Genomic DNA, 18,899 nt, shown 5'->3' on the forward strand with positions numbered 1-18,899 from the left:
AGAGGTTTACACCAAGGAACTCTCGAGTTCAATGATATGAGTACATATTTTAAATTTTGGTCTCGAGTTCAATGATATGAGTACATATTTTAAATTTTGGGTCCAGTGAAACGAAAAATTACAGGCTGTTATTTTTTCATTTTTGTGCTGTCAAATTAATCGAAACTAAGACGACCCTTATGTCCTGATTCCTCTTGATGCTTTCCATTGTTCGTCTCAACCCTGCACATTGTCCACTAAACTGCAGACTTGCTTGTACTCTGGTTCGCCGTTGGTCCTCCAGCGAGACTCCGGTCTTGCGAGGATATCAAAAAGCATGCATAGAGGCGTGTTTGGAAAAGCTGGCCAGCGGTCAACGGCGTCAAGTTGTGTCGCTGCCGGTCGGTAATGTCTGAACTTTGGATTCAAAAATGAATATGCCATTTACTAAAAGCTACGTGAACAGGAAGCGGTAAAACTGTATGTCATTGCAACTGGTGCATTGACCTTGATCCACGTTGCTGAGTTTTTTCTTCCAGGTCGTCATGGCCAATCTGATTCCTAGGATACCGACACCTACCCCTCAGGCGACGAAATCGCTCGTGCTGGCTCATCGCTCCGAGCTGCTGCAGCAAGCGCAACGACAGATTCAGCGTTTCAATCCATCTTTGGTAATGTGCCTGCGTATTATTGTGAATCAAGGAGCCGCAGCTTGAACTAACTTTGATCTTTGCTCCTTCTGTGTCACTTTGGATTTCGACCAAAAAAAAAAAAAAAAAAAAAAAAGTCGGTAGTAATTGATCAAGGAAGGTCAAAACCATCCTTGGATGACGCGGATGTAGTGGTCGCTTCCGTCCCAACGCTGGGCCGACAATCCTCAGAGCGTCTTTTGCGCTATGATCCGTCACAGTTCAAAACGATTATCATTGACGAAGCTCATCATGCCGCAGCCGCTACCTATACTCGCATTTTACAGCACTTTCAGGCTACTCAACCAGAATCCCACATATTTATATGGGGTTGCTCGGCAACGGTAAGAAGACATGACGGGGTCAGCTTATCAGGCGCATTTGAAAACATCTCGTACCACATGGATTTCCTCGATATGATCGAAGCAGGATGGTATGTTCATCACGTTACCAACGAAACAGCTCCACTGATGCCCAACCAATGAACTTAGGCTTGCACCAATGAAAGTAACTACAGTCAAAACAGATGTAGACTTGAGCAATGTAAAGACACAGTATGATGATTTCAACCAGGCGGAACTAGCCGCCGCTGTAAATACCTACACGCGAAACAAGGTCATCTTCCAGAGCTGGAAGAAATATGCGGCTGACCAACGCAAGGCAACTCTCATTTTCGCCGTCGATATGGCCCACACTCGAGAACTCTGTAATGTATTTCGAGCACATGGAGTTCGAGCTGAATTTTTGACGAGCGAGACACCGGCCGCAACACGTTACGATTTGATCAACGAATTTAAACAGGGCACTTATCCCGTTCTTGTCAACTGTGGTATTCTAACCGAAGGCACCGATATTCCCCGCATAGATTGCATTCTCATGGCTCGCCCTACGCGTTCGGCCGTTCTTTTTCAGCAAATGTTTGGTCGCGGCATGCGACTGCATCCCAGCAAAACTGATTGTCTTGTCATTGACTTTGTCGACAGTTTTGACCGAATCGGAAAAGAAGGCCTGGTGACTTTTCCCACACTGATGGGCTTGGATCCCAATGAGATTGTTCAAGGTACCGCTTATAAAACGCGACTGTTAAAGGATGGAAGCTTTTCGTTATTTACTCTTTCTACTGTAGATGAAGATGTTTTGCAAATCGAAAAACGCGTTGTGCTTGCTGAAAAAGAAAGCAAAAACCTTGCAAATCTTTGTAAGTTCTCTGATAGTATTACTGCCGGTTTGATAATTTCTCATTTTTCTTTACAGTTGAAACCTCACTTGTTCAATCTGTTGAAAGCGATGCGCAAGTTCATCTCAAGATTACGGAATATGATGATCTTGGGGAATTATCGATCGACTGCTCTGGGTTACCGGATTTACGCAAACTTTCCAGGAATCAGTGGGTGGGCGTAGGCGATGATATGTGCGTATTGACCATTCTTTCCAAAGGCGTATTGACGTTGACACGGGAGGCAGACGGTAAGTACCTGGAAAAAGACATTGTTTACTGAATCGCGAAAGAGTTGACCATGGATGTATTGATTAGATATTTGGCGGGCCAAATTTCAGCATACGTACGAGCAAAAGGCCGAACGCAAATTCTTTCGAGCACATACCATCAACTTGGAAGCAGACTCAAAGCAAGATGCAATTCGTGCCGCGGATACATGGGTTCAACACAAATTGTTAAAGAATGATAGATCCATTTGGCAAATGATGAGCCGCTCCGCATCCTATCGCGACGATCCTGCTACGGAGCGTCAACTGCGAATCCTTAAACGTTATAAAATCGAACCGACTCAATCTTTCACGAAAGGTCAAGCCATGGATCTGATTACCCGTATGAAGTGGGGCCAGGGCAAGATTTGGCGCAACATTTGGAAACAACATTTAGCGCAGAAAAAGAAGCAAAACAAGGCAAAGGGTGCACTGAAGCGGACCCAGCAACGGATACCATGAAAAGAACCATTTCATCAATAGATAAAGAAAAAAACAAATAGACACTTGCGGTTGTATTCCTGCGTATGAAATCGGACAGTTTGACACATTCTAATCCACAGACAAAACTCGTGGAGTGCTGACATGAGAGTTTCAACAAGCTGTGGACGAAACGTAGGACGATTCCTTTTGTTTTCGTATGCGTCGAGTAGTGAAATAAACGTGCATCACTGCATTATTAAAATTTACAGTATAATCTTTTCCCATTGTGAGAGCACATTTTCTCGGGTCACACGGTCCGTTTTTTAGTCTTGGGTCTGCAATTATACGTTATTGAAGTCGATGCTATAAATTGAAATGGTTAAATTTCTGGATTAGGAAGTCGAGAGGTGCCAGTATCCTTGGTGATACTGATGAGGTATCATAGTGATATGATAGTGGAACAGGAAATCTTGTCAAAAACAAAATACCGAATGAGGCCTTCTGTTGTATCAATGACAACGAATAATAGGAAATCTTTTTCGGTTCAGTATGTTCAATGGTAATTCTGAGAAAAAGCCGTATTCATTACTCTGATGTAGTTAAATATCACCATTTTTGTTGGAGGGTAGGGGTTTCATACAAGGCTGTAGCACTTCATTTTGATCTTGAAAATTCGACGCTGAATGAGTTGTCTCCGATGAGAGCTTGTTTATTTATATATAGTTTCATGCTACGGGGATATGCGAAATAGAATAATGCGGGATATGTAAATGCAAACAGCTACGCGGCGTAACCATCGGTACTTGATTCGTGACAGATGCTGTACGATGCGTAATACTCGCCTGTTTTTTCGGTATAATGCTTTTTTGGGGTAATGGAGATAATGCAGAGTCAGCAGGACGGAAAAGAAAAAGACACGCCAGCGACTGGGTTTTAATCGGAAATACGGTGATGGGGCGGGAATACAATGGAGCAACGACGAAGCTGCCTGCAAAGAAGATTTGTAATATTGGATGATGGTATGAGGCAACTGCCCGAACAGGTCGTATTGAGTATGGTAATGTATGTGTTGATGGTGGTGATGATGATAATGATGATGATGCGTATGAGTTGATCTTGTTGTCGCTTTTACTTTGGCTAACCGAGGTGCATCTGTCAGCCGTAAAAGCTCCACAGCGCACGCTGTTGGAGACGCGTCCTGAATGGCATCCATGAGCTTGGTGATTGTGGCATTCAGTCGCTCTTGACTGGCAAGGTATTTTTGATGGCGTTTTTCTATGGCGGTGCTACGTGATATTTGCTGTGAATGATGGTCGTTTTCGTTTTCGTCGTTGGTGAAAGGGAAATATCGGTCGTGTGGGGTATGGCGGGATTCGAAAGGAATAGGTGACTCGAGTGACATTTGTGCTTCGGTGATCATGTCTTCTAATGATTGGTTAAGTTGTCGAATCAGATCATCCGAATCGTCCAAACTATGATGACTGGGTTCAACGCTTTTAGAATGATTGTATCTCTTTTTTGTTTGAACATGATTTTTTTCGTGTGTCAACGATTTTCGCTAACTTTGTTCCTTGAAAAAGGCAAAAAAGGAAAAAGTAAACAACCTGTCTGTTTGTGTCTTGACCAACTGTTGTAACAGGCAGTGATTCGTATATTCAAGTCTATGATCTCTTTTATGAGGAAACTTGCCAAAAAAAAGAAAAGGATTCCATAAAAAAAGAATCTTTTTGTTGCTTTTTTTCTTGCATTTATATTCTTTCAGCAGAAAAAAGGAGAAAGAAAAAAAAAGCAGATTAGCATACCTAGAGAAACGAGTGTGCATTTTTTCGATCATCATCTGAGTATCATGAACACTTTGCTGGAGTTGCGCCATCGTCTCGTAGAGCTCGCTTTTCTATGGGTAACAGGATGGGTTTGTATTGCGACGCCTTTTATTTTAGAGAGAAATAGATGGTTTGCTTTTCTTTGATTTCTTTTTCGCAGACTAAGCAGATTTTTTTTTCGCAAAATATATTTACCATGACACTCCAAGCATCGAGTGGCTCGGGTTTTTCAGAGTAAGGAGGAGGAAACGATGTGAGGGTGAAATCGGTTAACATGGACTTGGTATTATCGTATACATGCTGGATGATGGGAGGTTTGGGGGACATACAAGTGGGGTGCAAGAGAAAATGTAATCCACAACTCCAGTTTAAAACCTCTAAACTCTGAAGTTATTTATGTGTTACATTGGGGCGGCAGTCCAAAAGAATAAAAAAAAAGGGCCCTCGATTAAAGCATAAGCACGGACAGGAGACATGTGATGGAATTTCTTTTTTCTTTTACCGCCGTGCTCCTTGATAACCTCCGTTATAGCGGGGTCCTCTTCTTGTGGCCTGAGTTGATATATCTGGTAAAGAGATCACGCCACTTGAAGTTGGCTTGGGGACTTGGCTAGCTTCTCGGCGGGGAAAATTCGCTTCGTAATTATTTCCGTATCTCTGTCGATTGCCTAATCGGTCCCCGATATTCAAGGTGCCTGACCGTGTGGGTTGTGGTATCGAATCATTTATCGCTTGCCAATTTCGTTTGCCGGACGCTCGTTCAGGACGATCTCTCCGAGAGACGGGTGGCGTGGATTCTCTTGAACTGTTGCTGAAAAATTCTTGCAGCCTTCGGCCGTCTTCCCGTTCATAACCATCGTCTTTCTTCTTCTTTGTCTTTCTTTTTTTACGCTTGCTTTCTCTTCTGTCCTCACTTTGCTCGCTCGATGAATCTGAAAATCGTAGATGCGACCGAGACGTTTCTTTGTGCCGGCCAAACGAACTCGCTGACTGTTTCATTACTTTCTTGATGTCCAATGTACCGTTGCCCATACTCATCGCACTAAATACTGTGTGAAGTGGACGAAGCGAGTAATGCAACGTTTTACAATCCTACCGCCAAACAATGAGAAATACCGCGCTTCACTAGGTATATTCTTTTTACTTACATCACCATAATGACCTTGATGCCCACAGCAGTAACAAAAAGGTTTTACAGGTTTCTCGGTTGCCTTCGGATCTTCGTCATATACATGAATGAGGGTAGGACAAGCCTTTTGATTTAAAACAAATTAATATTTGTCATCGTTTGACGTTACCCCAGTTAATGAAACAAAAATACCAACCATAGAGCAATGCGTAGAGAGACCACAATACTTGCAGGGACGATCTTCACGTTCATAATAGCAATCCTACATTAAGTTTTTGTTACTCAAAAAACAAACCATACCGAAACCCAACCTTCACATCCATACCCTTTCCAAATGACCGCGGCGCAAACACCGATTACACAGCAAATGCCCTGGGCAGTCACTTCCAGGATGATCGGAAGCGCCACACCGGTAACACTATAATTATCGGTTAAGCAACACGCAACACACTACTCGACAGAATATCGTCTTACCAAGGGACAATCGGCGCGAGTATGACCGGGTTGTAGACATATATGACATAAGCGAATAACGGGAGGTCTTTTCCGCATCTGTCTGTGTTGAATCTGTCCAATTCTAATTAGCACATACCGTATTGGATCAACAAATGGTCTGACTAATAGGATACCTGGTCATCGATCAAGTTTTGAAGTTTTTGATTCAGCTCACGTTCTTCGTCGGATTCCTCATCTTCATCATCCATGTATCGTGACCCTCCCACCATATCCAGATCGATGTAACGGGTAACGCGTGGCCCGGTCTGTTGTTGTATTTGTGGTAACTCCATTTCAACACTGTCGTTTTCCTCGTCGGAAGCTTCGGTATCTGCCGTCTCATCTTGGTCTTGATCCGAATCACTGACTATTTCGCCATCTTCCTCGGATGAAGAAAGTTGTAGCAGATCGGACGATTTCGGCTTGATTTGATTTTTAGATTTCTTTGGTGCGGCATCATTGGCGACGACAACTTGGACTTTATCCTTCTTTCCCGCGGAAGACTGAGTGGCTTCCGTCGTTTGTTTATGGCCAGTGCCATTCAAACCGGATCCATACTGCACCATGCTCAAGATCTGATCCTCCACATCGCTCTCCAACTCATCACTACAAGCTCAACGTAAGATTGGGGAACCACACTGATCTTCTGATTGGCCGTAGATTCAAACCTTGTGTATTCTTGCTCCTCATTTTCATATTGCCTCAGCAATTCATAATCTTCTTCTTCCTCGTCAAACATCTTCCGTTCCGTCACGTTACAGGACCTCAAATACGTCGCAACCGCTTTGAAAGTGGAAAAGAAAAAAAAACCTCGAGTGTGACTGTCGTTCTGGCGGAAGTCATATCCATCCCACACATTGGCGTGTATGAACGCTTATCTCCTTTTTATTTACTGTTCACAAAACGAATCACCAGCAAGTCTATATACGGAGAAAGAAACGCTATTATAATACAAACACTTGGTCTTACAGCCTTCTGTCCAACCGCGCTGTGCCTTGGAAAGCAGCATCTTTCAGCAATAAGTGTTTCTGATCTTTTTACGTGTCATGCTTGAAGCTATAATAGGATCATTGGATTATGTGTTCGGCTCTCTCGCACAAATGCCATCCAAAGTTCGATGGGAAAGAATATCTAGGTAGAATGATATGTTTCGTGTCAGATACAATGATATAATACATGCACCTTCTTTGCAGTAAGAAATACCATGCTTAACAGATGCAAAGCATATTGCAAAAGAACTCTCATATTTAAATTTCAGTCCACCAGCAATTTGATTGTGATTCGCGATATACGCCTGTATGATCATGTGTGCAAATTCAGTTCTGAAATGGTAATTCTACTTTGTGATTCGGGATTCGACAAGCGACAAGCGATAAGCGTCACCATCAGTGAGTTTTTATTTTGTTTTTCTTTCAGGGTTACACACAGCTTGTCGTGCAAACGGACGGGGTTTTCGTCCGATTCCGGCTTTCTTTCTTCTATTTTTATCATGTCGGGCTGAGTCTTCTTCGAGAGCTTTTGTTCCTTGTTCTGCTACTTTCAACAATGACCGAAGACGATTATGATTTTCTCTACAAGATCGTTATTATTGGGGACTCGGGCGTCGGAAAATCAAATCTCTTGTCTCGCTTTACGGTATGTCTTGGAGCTCAGAAAACACTTTTGTTGCCATAGTTGAAAATCTTATACCTTTTGCAATCACAGAGCAACGAGTTTAACTTGGAATCAAAAAGTACTATCGGTAAGCTGCTATCATACGGAAGAAAACTAGTATTACACCATACTGAATGGTCTATTAGGTGTCGAATTTGCCACCAAGAACCTGAAAATTGTATGAAGTGATATGCTACAAGCCCAACTGAAAAACAAAGATTTCTTTTTATTTCATGCTAATGTGGTGATAACGCCTGGATAGGAAGAACACACGATTAAGGCACAAATTTGGGACACAAGTGGTCAAGAGAGATACAGGGCTATTACAGGAGCGTAAGTGTATAGAGGTTCATTCTGATCTCGTCAACCAGTTAATTGATCAGTTGAAAAAAACTTTAGTTACTATCGTGGGGCGGTTGGCGCTCTTCTGGTCTATGGTACGGTAACACAACCAACATCAACTTGATTCCGATACGCTAAAGTTAATTCATTGTTTCTCTTTGCACCAGACATCACACGACAGTCATCCTTTCAGAATGTTGATCATTGGTTAAAAGAACTCCGTGAACACTGTGATAATGATATTTCCTTGATGTTGGTGGGAAACAAGTCTGATTTGGCAGATAACCGAGCGGTGAGCACGGAAGAAGCCAAGGAATACGCTACGGATCTGGAAATGTTATTCTTTGAAACAAGTGCCTTGGATGCAACCAATGTGGATGTCGCTTTCCAAACCATCTTTCAACGAATTTACGACAAGATTCCCAAAACCGTTCAGGGTGACGACACCAACGCCGGATCGCAGCCTGGAAAGTTGAATCAAAATACCATCAAACTTAAACCACCAACCACTGGCAGAGGCAACGGCGACAATGAAACCCAGCCTGCACCTGCCGCTGCCTCCAGCGGATCCTGCTGCTCATAAAATCAATGATTTTCTTCTTTATCGTATCGACCTTGTATATCCATTTTCTCTATGTTCGTCTGTTTAGTTTTCTAGATGATGTCCCAAAAACCTGATCCAATGCGTTCATTGTCCCTTTTTTTCATTTCGAATTTATTCAACAGGCACAGTTTTGAAAAAAAAAAAAAAAAAAAAAAAAAAAAAAAAAAAGATTCTTGTATTCACATTTGTTCTGGCTCCGCTTACGAAAGCAGTCTTCCAGGAACCTCATCTTTTCAGTTTCATTGAAGAGAGGAGAACTATCTCTTCCTTTATAAAGTGTACTTTTTTTCCTTTATCCATTTCTTCGATAAAAATGAGAAAAATATGGAAAAACAGCCGCGATTCATGCTTCTAATTTTTTTTTCGGAGGAAGGCGACTAAACTCTACATGAATCATATGTGTTGTTTTGGATACTGTGTGTTGCAAGTAAAAACGAAGATTCTATTGAGAAACTCAACTTCCATGAAAGAAAAAAATCATGGAGGTCAATGAGTGATAACGATATTTTATGAAATGATTGAAGGAGAATAAATGAAAAATTTGACCCATTTTTTGATTAGATAAACTGGTTTTCCTGCGAAAGGCTTACTGCCATCGGCTGGACCGAGGGTAACGATCACGATCATCCGATCTTCTATAGTCACCGTGACTCGAAGGATTGTTCACCGTGTGAAGCCCTCCGGCGCCTGCTGCAGACGTTGTTGCTTTTTGGAAATTCATCGGACCGCCTGGAGGCGCCCGGGAGTATCCCATGTTTGAACGAGGAGGCAAAGGTTCATTGTTGGAACCTGTCATGAAAGAACTGCCAATTCCTCGTCGATCACCGGCACCACCGCGACCACGACCTCTGCCTCCTTGACCGCGACCACGACCTCGTCCGCCGCGTCGTCCACCGTTTTCACGAGAATATCGAAACCGTGAATTGCTCATCGCCAGCGTCATCAGTTCAGGAGGCACGGCCTGCCCTGAACTTTCCAGATGGCGTACCAAATCACCAGCGAATTTGTCTTCTTTTTTCGTCACTAAACTGTAGGCAGTACCCTTTTCGCCTGCACGACCGGTTCGTCCCACTCGGTGAACATGAGAGTCAATGTCACGCGCCGCATCGTAATTGATCACCGTCTTTACAGCTTTGATATCCAGACCACGAGCGGCGACATCCGTGGCCACAAGAATATTGAACTTATTCGCCTTAAAGTCACGTAGCACCTTTTCACGTTCAAACTGCATCAGATCGCCATGAAGTGCGCCACCTTGTCTTTTGAATCAGTACACGATTTCGCAAAAAGTTAGAAATATTCTAATCAACTTACATTCGAAGCCTGCTTTTCCTACATTCTCTGCTAAAAGAGAAACTGCATCTTTGCGCGAGACAAAAATAATGACGCTACCCTCTAACACAGTGGCAACAGTGTAAGAACCGATCCCAGACTTCAGAATCCCAATCCAACTTACCAACACAAAAGCCGGCTAAACGCCTCATCAGCCAATCCCATTTCAGCATTTCGTCTTCCAGCACAACAGCCACTTGGGTGATATCTTCATTGGCTTGACCTGCATTGCCTACGCTTATGCGGATAGAGTCGCTGGTTACTTGACGGGCAAGACTCTCAATGCGCTTCTGGAACGTGGCACTGAAAAGCAAAGCTAAAGAAACATATTAACAATTTTGATGAGCTTTTTTTCGCTGCTGTTGCCCAATTTTCTTGAAATAGAATCATACTTTGTCTGTCAGGACGAACATTGTCACAGATAGAGCGCACCTGAGGTTCTAAAAAACGGGTTAGCTTGGAAACGCACATCTTTTCTCCAAGCATAGACTTACCAAAGCCAAGATCAAACATTCGATCGGCTTCATCCAGCACCAGGTAACTCACACGTCTCAAGTTTGTTGCCTTCATTTTGATCATATCGATCAAACGACCAGGGGTCGCAACCAAGATTTCAACTGTGCCACTTCGTAGGTCCTTGAACTGCTGCATTTTTGATGCTCCACCATACACAGCGGCCACTCTACAGCGAAGGTGTTATTAGCAATAGATGCAAGGTTAGGGGATGAGGATGCCGCATTACTTTAAACCATAAGCCTTTGCAAATTTCTTGGATTCTTGATAAATTTGTGCGGCCAATTCCCTGGTGGGAGCAAGAATAAGGCCAATGGGACCGTCGCCTTTCATCAGTTCTTCCTGATCCATTATATGCACGAGCATGGGTAAAACAAAGGCGGCCGTTTTTCCGGAACCTGTTTTGGCGATACCAATGATATCCCTTCCTTCCATGGCAACGGGGATAGCTTGCTTTTGAATGGACGAGGGCTCCGTATAACCTGCTTTAATGATAGCGGACATGAGATGATCGTCAAACCCGAAATGAGCAAAAGAAAAACAAGGTTTGGCAGGCGCCATGCCGGAAACACGTAATCCCATTTCTCGTCGAAGTTCTTGTACACGCTCGGGAGTTAATGCTGCAATGTCGGCATGTTCCTCGTAAAAGCACTTTTCAATCTCGGGATAGTCGATGGCATTATGATCCACGCGAGCCAACGGTTCGATTTCCTTCTTCACAGGCATGGCGTTTTCGTCGGAATCGTAGTTCAGCTGAGCATCGACAGCAGCAGCTGTCGCATACACTTCTTCGTCCGAGTCCGCATTCTAGTCACAGACACGGTTAACATTCACTTTGGGTTCTGACACTTTTAGCTTCTGTCATGGTCCTCACCTCATCGCGCACCATGCTGCTAGCGTCGCTTTTGCCGATCGCCACGCCCTTTTCTTTCATGTGTCGTACATAACTTTCAATATGATCTTCTTCTTCAAAATCGTCCCGTCGAATCTGTCGTAGTGGATGAGGCGTTCAAATGTTCGTGTAAAGTGGGCCACCTGTGCTAGCTATGGGAAACAGCACGCATACCTTTGGCTCTCGTTTTTCTGTTTTTGCCTGGGCACTCATATCGGCCATGAATGCGTCCAGTGGATCGTCTTCTTCTTCTTCTTCTTCTTCATCTTGGGCTTTTTGGCTCATAGACGGTCGCGCAACGCTTTCTTTGACAGACGACGGGATGTCTAGTCAACAAACAAACCAAAATAAATGACACCTGCACGAACTTTCGACAGTTCGCCATGCCTGTTCCACTTGTTCGTACCAATGCCTGCACTCGCTAAAAAGTCCTCCTCATCATCGGCTTCCAAGGTCGCACGCATTCGTTTGGGTTCGGTTGGCTGATCGGCATCGTCGTTATTGGCTGATTTACGTTTACTGTCGTCCGTCAAACTGGGAGGCTGGTATTTTTCGGTTTCCTGCGAACCAAACACTGATTTGCGATTGGACGGTAGTCCGAAATTAAACTTCTTGGCAGGTTTCTTTTGGAACATGGAATCAAATCAAAGAATATACGGAAAACAACGAAGCGAAAAAAATCCGAACAAAAAAGGGAAATTTGCTTTGCCACATCCCTCACGTGTGATTGGATGGTTCACCTATTTGGGTAATTTGTAGGCCTCCCCACCAGAGCCCCATCCTGGGAACTAACTGAATCCTATTTGATCAACACCAACCGCCCATTGTGCATCCCCGTCGTCCAGAACAAAGATGAACGCGGTAATCCAAGCGAATATGCATAAAACGATGCCTCTCCTATTTACGCGAGCACTGGTGTACCGGTATCGATGCCAAAGGAAGCTTTTGCAAGTCACCGTGAAGTCTGTCTCAAGCTTTTATTGGAGAGGCACCCTTTTTTCGCTGTCAAATGTAAATGTAATGATGTCCTCGCTTTTTATCAAGGCGTTGTTCTCTTTCTTATATTGTTGTAAGATCCTGCCCGACAACCGCTATTCAACCAGTTCCTGTATTTACCCCTCATTTTGTCCATTTAAGCAAAGAGAACCAATTGATACAGAGTGTCGCGGTGTGTATGAACTTTGTTTATTTCTTTGGCGAGTAATTCAGGACAATGGGATATGATGGGAAAAAAGATGATAGGAAATGAAAAACAATCTACATTACCAAAGTGCACAGAGATTTTTTTTTCGGATGGTTCTCATATTTATCTACAGCTCATCCTTGGCAGGTCTGTCTTCGGTTTCTTTTGCAGAGGGAATTTCGTCATCAAGGTTAAGATCGATCTCGACTTTCTCTTCGGCGGCAGCAGTCTTGGGCTCGTCGTCAGCCTTTTCGGCTTTCTCCTCCTCTTCCTTCTTGGTGGTTGCTTCGTCATGAGCAGTCTTGGCATCCTTCTCCTTCTTTGCAAGTTCGAGCGATTCCTCACGGATCTTTTCGGCCTCCTTTACATCATCGGTGATCAACAAGTTATCAAAGATGGTGCCGGACTTGACTTGCCAAAGATCCAAACCAATGTTGTTGAAATCGTAAGCGTAAATCTCGTTATCCACCTTGTAGTCGGGGTTATCAATCTCGGGATGAACCCAAGGTCCCTTGTATGCTGGGTTAGGAATCTTCTTTGCCTTCCATGGTCCCTTGTAGTCGGGATTGACAATGCTAGGAGCTTCCCATTCACCATCCATATCATCATCCCAATCTTCAGGCTTGCTAGCTTCAGGATCAGCGATATATTCGGGAACATCATCGTAGCCTTCGGGCTTGACGTCCTCGGGATCATCAATTTCAGCTTCATCAACCCAATCTTCAGGCTTGGAGGCCTCAGGATCGTTAATCTTCTTGGGAGGCAAGAAGTCCCAGTCCTCCAACATGCTACCAGCAGCCTTCTCTTCACCGTCCACCAACACTTGGTAAGTCTGATCCGGCTTCACAATCAAGGTGTAGGTGTGGGTGTAAACATCGTTGGGTGCCACGATTGTCTTCTTCAAGTTGTGGTTGGTACCATTGTAGTTGAAAATGGCGTGAACAATAGCTTTGGTGCCGCAAATATCGGGACCGAACATAATGTTGTAATCGCTGTCACCGTTGAAGGTCTTGGCATCGAACTTGTCAGAGAACACCTAAAAATAAAATGTCGGGCACGGTTTAATTAAGCGATGTGCTAATTATATGCGGTATACTCAAACCGTATTGACTTACCTTGACATAGCTTCCACCACAATCGATGTTCTGTTCGTTCTTCACGTCCAATTGAATAACCAAGTCCTTTCCCTTGTTGTTGAAGGGCTTGAACTTTGTAGACACAGCATAAAAGCGGTAGTCTTCGGTGGTTCTCAAACCGGCATTCTTGGCCTCATCGACGAACCACTTGCCAGGAGACACTTCCATCTTGCCAAGGTCTTCGCGATAAGTAGATGGAGTCCAACGATCGGTCCACGATTGACCATCGGAAAAGGTTTCGTGCAAGAACACTTCAGCAGAGCAGACGGCAGCAAGGCCTAAAACAGCAGCAATGGTAGGAACCTTCATGTTATAGTGAATGGCAAGCGCGAAGCGAAAGAAAGGGTGAAAAGTCAAAAAGTAGGAAGAAGGGAAGATAGGAGAAAAATCCCGCGCGAAAAAGCTAAACTAATAAGCTTCCTGGGCGCCTTTATAAAGAGCGATTATTTTTTGATACGTGGCAGAATTTATTGGCAATTTTTTAGAATTGTTGGAAGCATCAAAAAATCAGCCAATGATACTTCCAGAAAATGGGAGACCATGATGGCAATTCCTGATTGGCTATTTTATCGTTCCTGAAAGACCTGCCATATTCAGTAACGAAAAAAACTAGAATTTTCCATGGCATTTGCAGTGCTGCAATAGAGAGAGAGAGAGAGAGAGAGAGAGAGAAAACACCTAGTCCGTGCAGCCGACCAATGATTCAGATGTTATTAAAAAGTCGATTGTCCGGAATCGAAATAAAATGAAAAAGAGGAAGAAACGATTGACTTTGACGTAGACCTCTACGAAGAATAGCATGGCTGCCTGCTGTGATGATTCGCTATATTGATACCAAGCCGTTTCGTTGTTGTAGACAAAATGAGCGACTTTTGGCACAGTTGTTTGATATGTCTCGTATATTATCCGAGCATTCCTAGTTTTTTCGGTTGAATAGGTTCATGTATTTAATTTACCCAAGAAATACACATGAGAAATTCTATACTTGCACAAAAGATAAGTGATGATCCAAAATGATGATTGCCAGCTGACATTGTATTCCCTGACGGAATACTGGCGGTAAAATGATAAGGACCACCCGTATGCAGGCTTGCCATGTTCCCGGTTACTGTACTCGCGCCTCTTCCCGCACAATTAATTGGTATAAATGTCGCTGTCCACTGTCCAGCGTGGACTTAGATGTTTGGGTTTTAAATGATCTAGGAAATGTTGCCGCCATTCCTTGATAAATCGTTCCAAGTCTGGCCATCGCTCCTTGCTGTCGATTATTACTTTTTGTAGCATGAGTTGGCCGATCACATATTCACCGTGCTCCACAAAATCAGGTCCCTGAAACAAATCGGTCAGCTCACTGCATCGTTCGAGCTTTTCTTCAAAGGACAGGTCGCGCCAGTCTTCTTGTTCTGCACTAAAATCAATAACCGCTTGTTTCAACACCTGTTGTCGATCGGCTGGTATCTTATCGGAGCAACGTAATAAAGCCGTGGCGGCCTTCCGAGCATAACGATTTTTTGGTTTTGAAATCCAGCCTTTGCCTTCCAAAGGTATCTCATAATGCTTGACATAGTGTTTTTTTAGCTTCATAGCTTCGTCTTCGTACAGATTATGACAGATTTTACATAAAGGTAAAATATCTCGACTCTAGTACGCCTATGATAAGTATTTCTTGCCATATCAGGGAAGTTGTCTCTGCTCTGCTTGATATATACCGATTTTGATTTAATCACCAAAGGCATCCACCGTCTATACATCTCTGGGACTACAATGTAGAATTTAAGCACAAACATTTTCTTCTTTCCAAGCTTCAGCTATCCTACCAACATGGTGCAACGTCAATTGCTGATCTGATCCGCAAGCCACACAGACGTTTTTCCGATCTTCAATGAGGTAATCGTTTTCACGGTGACCGTTGCCTTTGGCTTCAAATGTCAGTTGAATGGAGTGATTGTCTTCCTTCGTAACAGCCAACTGTCGCTTCAGATACCACTGAGCTTTCTTGCTACATTAACATGCGTGAGAAAAAGCAGGGATCACGACGAACAAACAACAACTTACGCATTGCAGCGAAACATTAGCTTTCCATGCTTGGAATACACTTTCCAGTTTTCATATATGGTGTTGTTTTTACGACTGGGCATCGTAATTACTCTTTCGGCTCCCATGCTACAGTATCAAGGCTGATCAACATCAGTAAAGAAAGCCTTTGTCTGACAGCTGAAATGCAACTCCGCCATTCTCGAATTCGAAAATCCATTTCCCCAAATGATTTATCATCACCAGCATTTTACATAGTTTTTATAGTGTCAACAACTGCTACATAACCGTCTTTTCCAGGAGTCCATGACACCTTTTCGAGGAAATCGCAGAGAATTAAAGTTTGTAGATTACTGCTTGTCTGATTTCACAAAAAGTAACGTCTTTGATTATACCTTTACACTCCATCTAGAAGTACACTTGATGCGTCTACCAATGTATGTCAATACGTCAATACCCAAGCATAGTAATCTACATTACAGTATAATGAGACTCGATTGCACTTCCAAAATTAATAATTTACAGTGTATTTTTTTAGATAATGATTCAAGAAGGAAACAACAAAAAACATGATCGTACTGGGGAATAAACTGAGAAACAAGGAACCCATGATGAGCCGATTTACAGTTTGGCTTTCTCAGGCTCAACCTGGGACTCCAAAGCTTTGTACATGTTTTCAATGTGGTTGGCATAATACTTTTTGGCTTGAGGACGTTTGACCTTGAAGGTAGGCGTTAACAGTTCGTTTTCGATGCTGAAAGGCTCCGACTCTAAATAAATGGCTTTGGCGAATTCAAAACCGCGAAGTGCGGCCTTCTTGCCAACCTTGGTTAACTGATCCAACACCATCTTGGCCACTTCGGGCTCGCGGCAAAGCTCGGCGTAAGACAACTTCTTGGCGGCAATGTGGGGCAACTTGGCTCGAAGCATGGCTTGCAGAACATCAGGATCAGGCACAACAATAGCTACCAGGGCTGATTGCAAAGAGTCACCGTGCAAATAGATTTGGGCAACAATGGGATCCTTGGCATATACGTTTTCAATCTTTTCGGGAGCAATGTATTCTCCCTGGGCAAGCTTGAAAATATTTTTCTTGCGGTCAATGATGACGATACAGCCACGCTCGTTGATCATACCAATGTCACCAGTATGGAACCATCCTTCCTCATCAATGGCCTCGCGTGTCTTTTCCTCGTCCTTGTAGTATCCTTGGAATACATTGGGTCCGCGCACGCAGATCTCACCTCGAGGATAAGGATCCGTGGATAAATATTCCATTTCAGGAACGTCAATCAACTTGATCTCGTTGCAGCTGAAGGGGGTACCCAAATGACCCGCCTGGTACTCGTTTTCGAAATGGACAGCCGTAGCAGCGGTGGTCTCGGTGGCACCATAACCTTCACGGACGTCACAGCAGAAAGCGATACGCAAGAACTGCATGACGTCCTTACCAATAGGAGCACTGCCGGTGACCATGACACGAACATTTCCGCCCAGAGCTTGTTTCACCTTGTTGAACACCAATCGATCCCAGAAAGCATGTGTATAGCCCTTGCCTTGCTCCAAGTTGGCTAATTTGGTAGCAACAGCACGACGGGACAAAGCACCGGTAGCTCCAGGCGCATCAATGGTGGACTGGACAAGTTTGGCATAAATGCGATTCAACAATCGAGGCACCGTGGCGAACACCGTAGGCTTCAATACTTGGATATCGTCCACCAGAGTATTCATATCGCCGGAGAAATAACCGAGACGACCACCAAAACATAATGCCAGCATATCGGTGATACGGCCAAAGATATGCGCCAAAGGCAAATAGGAAATGGACACATCGTTTTCATCACCGCCCAGCATCTTCCAACTGCCGGATACTGCAGATACGAAATTGGCGTGGGACAGCATGGCTCCCTAATACGGCAAGTCAGTAACGATGCGTGACATGTGAAATTCAGTTGGGTTATGCTGTTTTTACCTTTGGCATACCAGTGGTGCCACTGGTGTACATCAAACAGGACAAATCGCTGGGTTGTGGATAATTGTGAGGACGGCGATTCTTCTTTCCAGCGGCTTCGATGGACTTCATGTCGACGAGCAACACTTGCTTCTCAGCAGCCCAAGCTTTAATAATGGCGCTCTTCGAAGCTACACCGGCGCCAGCAGGCACCTCGTCTTCGATAGTATCCATGGAGATGATTAACTTTAAGTTAGGGAGTTTGTGTCTCTGTTGGAGAAGGTCTGCGATATGGTCCGCGCTGCAGATGACGGTCTCGATTTCAGCGTGATTGATCACATATTCAACGGTATCGGGACCCAAGGTGTCGTAAAGAGCCACTGTATACAAGCTGTAGGCAGCGCAGGCAAGATCAGCAATGGCCCACTCTGGACGATTCACTGACCAAATACCGATAGGAATGTTTTGAGTGCGAGGATTGTTCAGGGTATTGTTGATCATATCCAAAAGGCCGGAGCCAAAATTGGTGACACGATGATTCACTTCGCGGTAAGTTTGCCAGACATAATTGCCACGCTGACCGGTTTTGGGATTCACAATGGGACGGTGACCCAGGCAGGGACGATCTCTGGAAATTCTCAATCCTATAACAAAAACAACAAAACGATGATGGTCGGTATGTGCAGCCACTCAAAAAGTAAAGGATCGTTCCATGGATACGGACCATTTTTGAATAAATCATACATCGTCTTTACTTTGGGACTGAAGCTTTGTGTGAGTTCCGTATGAACCGCATTACGATATACACCTATTTCATGTGTAAGTGATCATCATAAAATTATGTTTTACGACACCAGGGACGGTAGGAAAGGAAAGGGTAACCATACCAGTTTGACCGGATCGGCGGGTGCCAGGCAACTCGATTGTCTGTTTTTCAAGGTTGATGGACGGCATGGATTGGTATGCAGGGTTTATCTTGGCCGATTTGTGAAGGAGAAGGAATAAAAAGTAATGGAAAAGCAGACACGGAGAGAACCTATTAATGTTCCTCGTACCACTGAATTTTGGAATAGTCAGCAGAAACGCAAAACATCCACCGACAGGCGGAACCGACGTTCATCCAACTCCGGCAATCGTCACATGAAAAGAGTTTAGGCCTTAATTGACCAATCGCGAGATTTCTCATGAGTAACACTTTCCTTTTCAAACCGCGATTCACTTGAATCAAAGTCAGAT

General features: G+C 43.9%; 8 protein-coding genes across 8 annotated transcripts; 2 read left to right on the forward strand and 6 right to left on the reverse strand.

The window, feature by feature from the left end:
- The first annotated feature begins 61 nt into the window (after positions 1-61).
- On the forward strand, positions 62-2,830 carry BYT42DRAFT_564265 (P-loop containing nucleoside triphosphate hydrolase protein). The gene is made up of 8 exons (XM_051567706.1): positions 62-384; positions 446-459; positions 519-650; positions 767-1,101; positions 1,160-1,728; positions 1,795-1,866; positions 1,923-2,135; positions 2,203-2,830. The coding sequence occupies exons 1-8, from the start codon at positions 198-200 to the stop codon at positions 2,613-2,615; spliced, it is 1,935 nt and encodes a 644-aa protein (XP_051425664.1). The 5' UTR covers positions 62-197; the 3' UTR covers positions 2,616-2,830.
- A 526-nt stretch (positions 2,831-3,356) lies between these two features.
- On the reverse strand, positions 3,357-4,726 carry BYT42DRAFT_612636 (uncharacterized protein; the record flags this gene model as incomplete). The annotated part of the gene is made up of 5 exons (XM_051571654.1): positions 3,357-3,418; positions 3,504-3,606; positions 3,709-4,048; positions 4,379-4,470; positions 4,595-4,726. The coding sequence occupies 5 exons, from the start codon at positions 4,724-4,726 to the stop codon at positions 3,357-3,359; spliced, it is 729 nt and encodes a 242-aa protein (XP_051425665.1).
- An 85-nt stretch (positions 4,727-4,811) lies between these two features.
- On the reverse strand, positions 4,812-6,951 carry BYT42DRAFT_281956 (uncharacterized protein). The gene is made up of 7 exons (XM_051562844.1): positions 6,692-6,951; positions 6,158-6,629; positions 6,003-6,095; positions 5,854-5,946; positions 5,725-5,790; positions 5,548-5,652; positions 4,812-5,491 (listed from the first exon to the last, which is right to left on the reverse strand). The coding sequence occupies exons 1-7, from the start codon at positions 6,760-6,762 to the stop codon at positions 4,898-4,900; spliced, it is 1,494 nt and encodes a 497-aa protein (XP_051425666.1). The 5' UTR covers positions 6,763-6,951; the 3' UTR covers positions 4,812-4,897.
- A 379-nt stretch (positions 6,952-7,330) lies between these two features.
- BYT42DRAFT_564276 (ras family-domain-containing protein) lies at positions 7,331-8,788 on the forward strand. Its single transcript, XM_051567707.1, has 7 exons — positions 7,331-7,353; positions 7,440-7,658; positions 7,728-7,764; positions 7,823-7,854; positions 7,939-8,009; positions 8,076-8,113; positions 8,186-8,788. Exons 1-7 carry the CDS (start codon positions 7,351-7,353, stop codon positions 8,599-8,601), a joined length of 816 nt encoding a protein of 271 aa, XP_051425667.1. The 5' UTR covers positions 7,331-7,350; the 3' UTR covers positions 8,602-8,788.
- BYT42DRAFT_564280 (P-loop containing nucleoside triphosphate hydrolase protein) lies at positions 8,756-12,012 on the reverse strand. Its single transcript, XM_051567708.1, has 8 exons — positions 11,534-12,012; positions 11,342-11,455; positions 10,697-11,274; positions 10,449-10,636; positions 10,347-10,394; positions 10,079-10,270; positions 9,937-10,017; positions 8,756-9,876 (listed from the first exon to the last, which is right to left on the reverse strand). The coding sequence occupies exons 1-8, from the start codon at positions 11,642-11,644 to the stop codon at positions 9,209-9,211; spliced, it is 1,980 nt and encodes a 659-aa protein (XP_051425668.1). The 5' UTR covers positions 11,645-12,012; the 3' UTR covers positions 8,756-9,208.
- A 657-nt stretch (positions 12,013-12,669) lies between these two features.
- On the reverse strand, positions 12,670-13,987 carry BYT42DRAFT_493104 (Calreticulin family-domain-containing protein; the record flags this gene model as incomplete). The annotated part of the gene is made up of 2 exons (XM_051564196.1): positions 12,670-13,578; positions 13,658-13,987. The coding sequence occupies 2 exons, from the start codon at positions 13,985-13,987 to the stop codon at positions 12,670-12,672; spliced, it is 1,239 nt and encodes a 412-aa protein (XP_051425669.1).
- A 334-nt stretch (positions 13,988-14,321) lies between these two features.
- BYT42DRAFT_564288 (uncharacterized protein) lies at positions 14,322-15,894 on the reverse strand. Its single transcript, XM_051567709.1, has 4 exons — positions 15,734-15,894; positions 15,496-15,677; positions 15,388-15,437; positions 14,322-15,319 (listed from the first exon to the last, which is right to left on the reverse strand). The coding sequence occupies exons 1-4, from the start codon at positions 15,838-15,840 to the stop codon at positions 14,813-14,815; spliced, it is 846 nt and encodes a 281-aa protein (XP_051425670.1). The 5' UTR covers positions 15,841-15,894; the 3' UTR covers positions 14,322-14,812.
- Positions 15,895-16,198: 304 nt separating this feature from the next.
- BYT42DRAFT_564291 (uncharacterized protein) lies at positions 16,199-18,730 on the reverse strand. The gene is made up of 4 exons (XM_051567710.1): positions 18,551-18,730; positions 18,388-18,471; positions 17,685-18,307; positions 16,199-17,620 (listed from the first exon to the last, which is right to left on the reverse strand). The coding sequence occupies exons 1-4, from the start codon at positions 18,615-18,617 to the stop codon at positions 16,334-16,336; spliced, it is 2,061 nt and encodes a 686-aa protein (XP_051425671.1). The 5' UTR covers positions 18,618-18,730; the 3' UTR covers positions 16,199-16,333.
- Positions 18,731-18,899: the final 169 nt, after the last annotated feature.

This window comes from Radiomyces spectabilis, assembly GCF_025331425.1.
Source record: "Radiomyces spectabilis strain NRRL 2753 chromosome Unknown BYT42scaffold_4, whole genome shotgun sequence".
Taxonomy (NCBI): domain Eukaryota; kingdom Fungi; phylum Mucoromycota; class Mucoromycetes; order Mucorales; family Radiomycetaceae; genus Radiomyces; species Radiomyces spectabilis.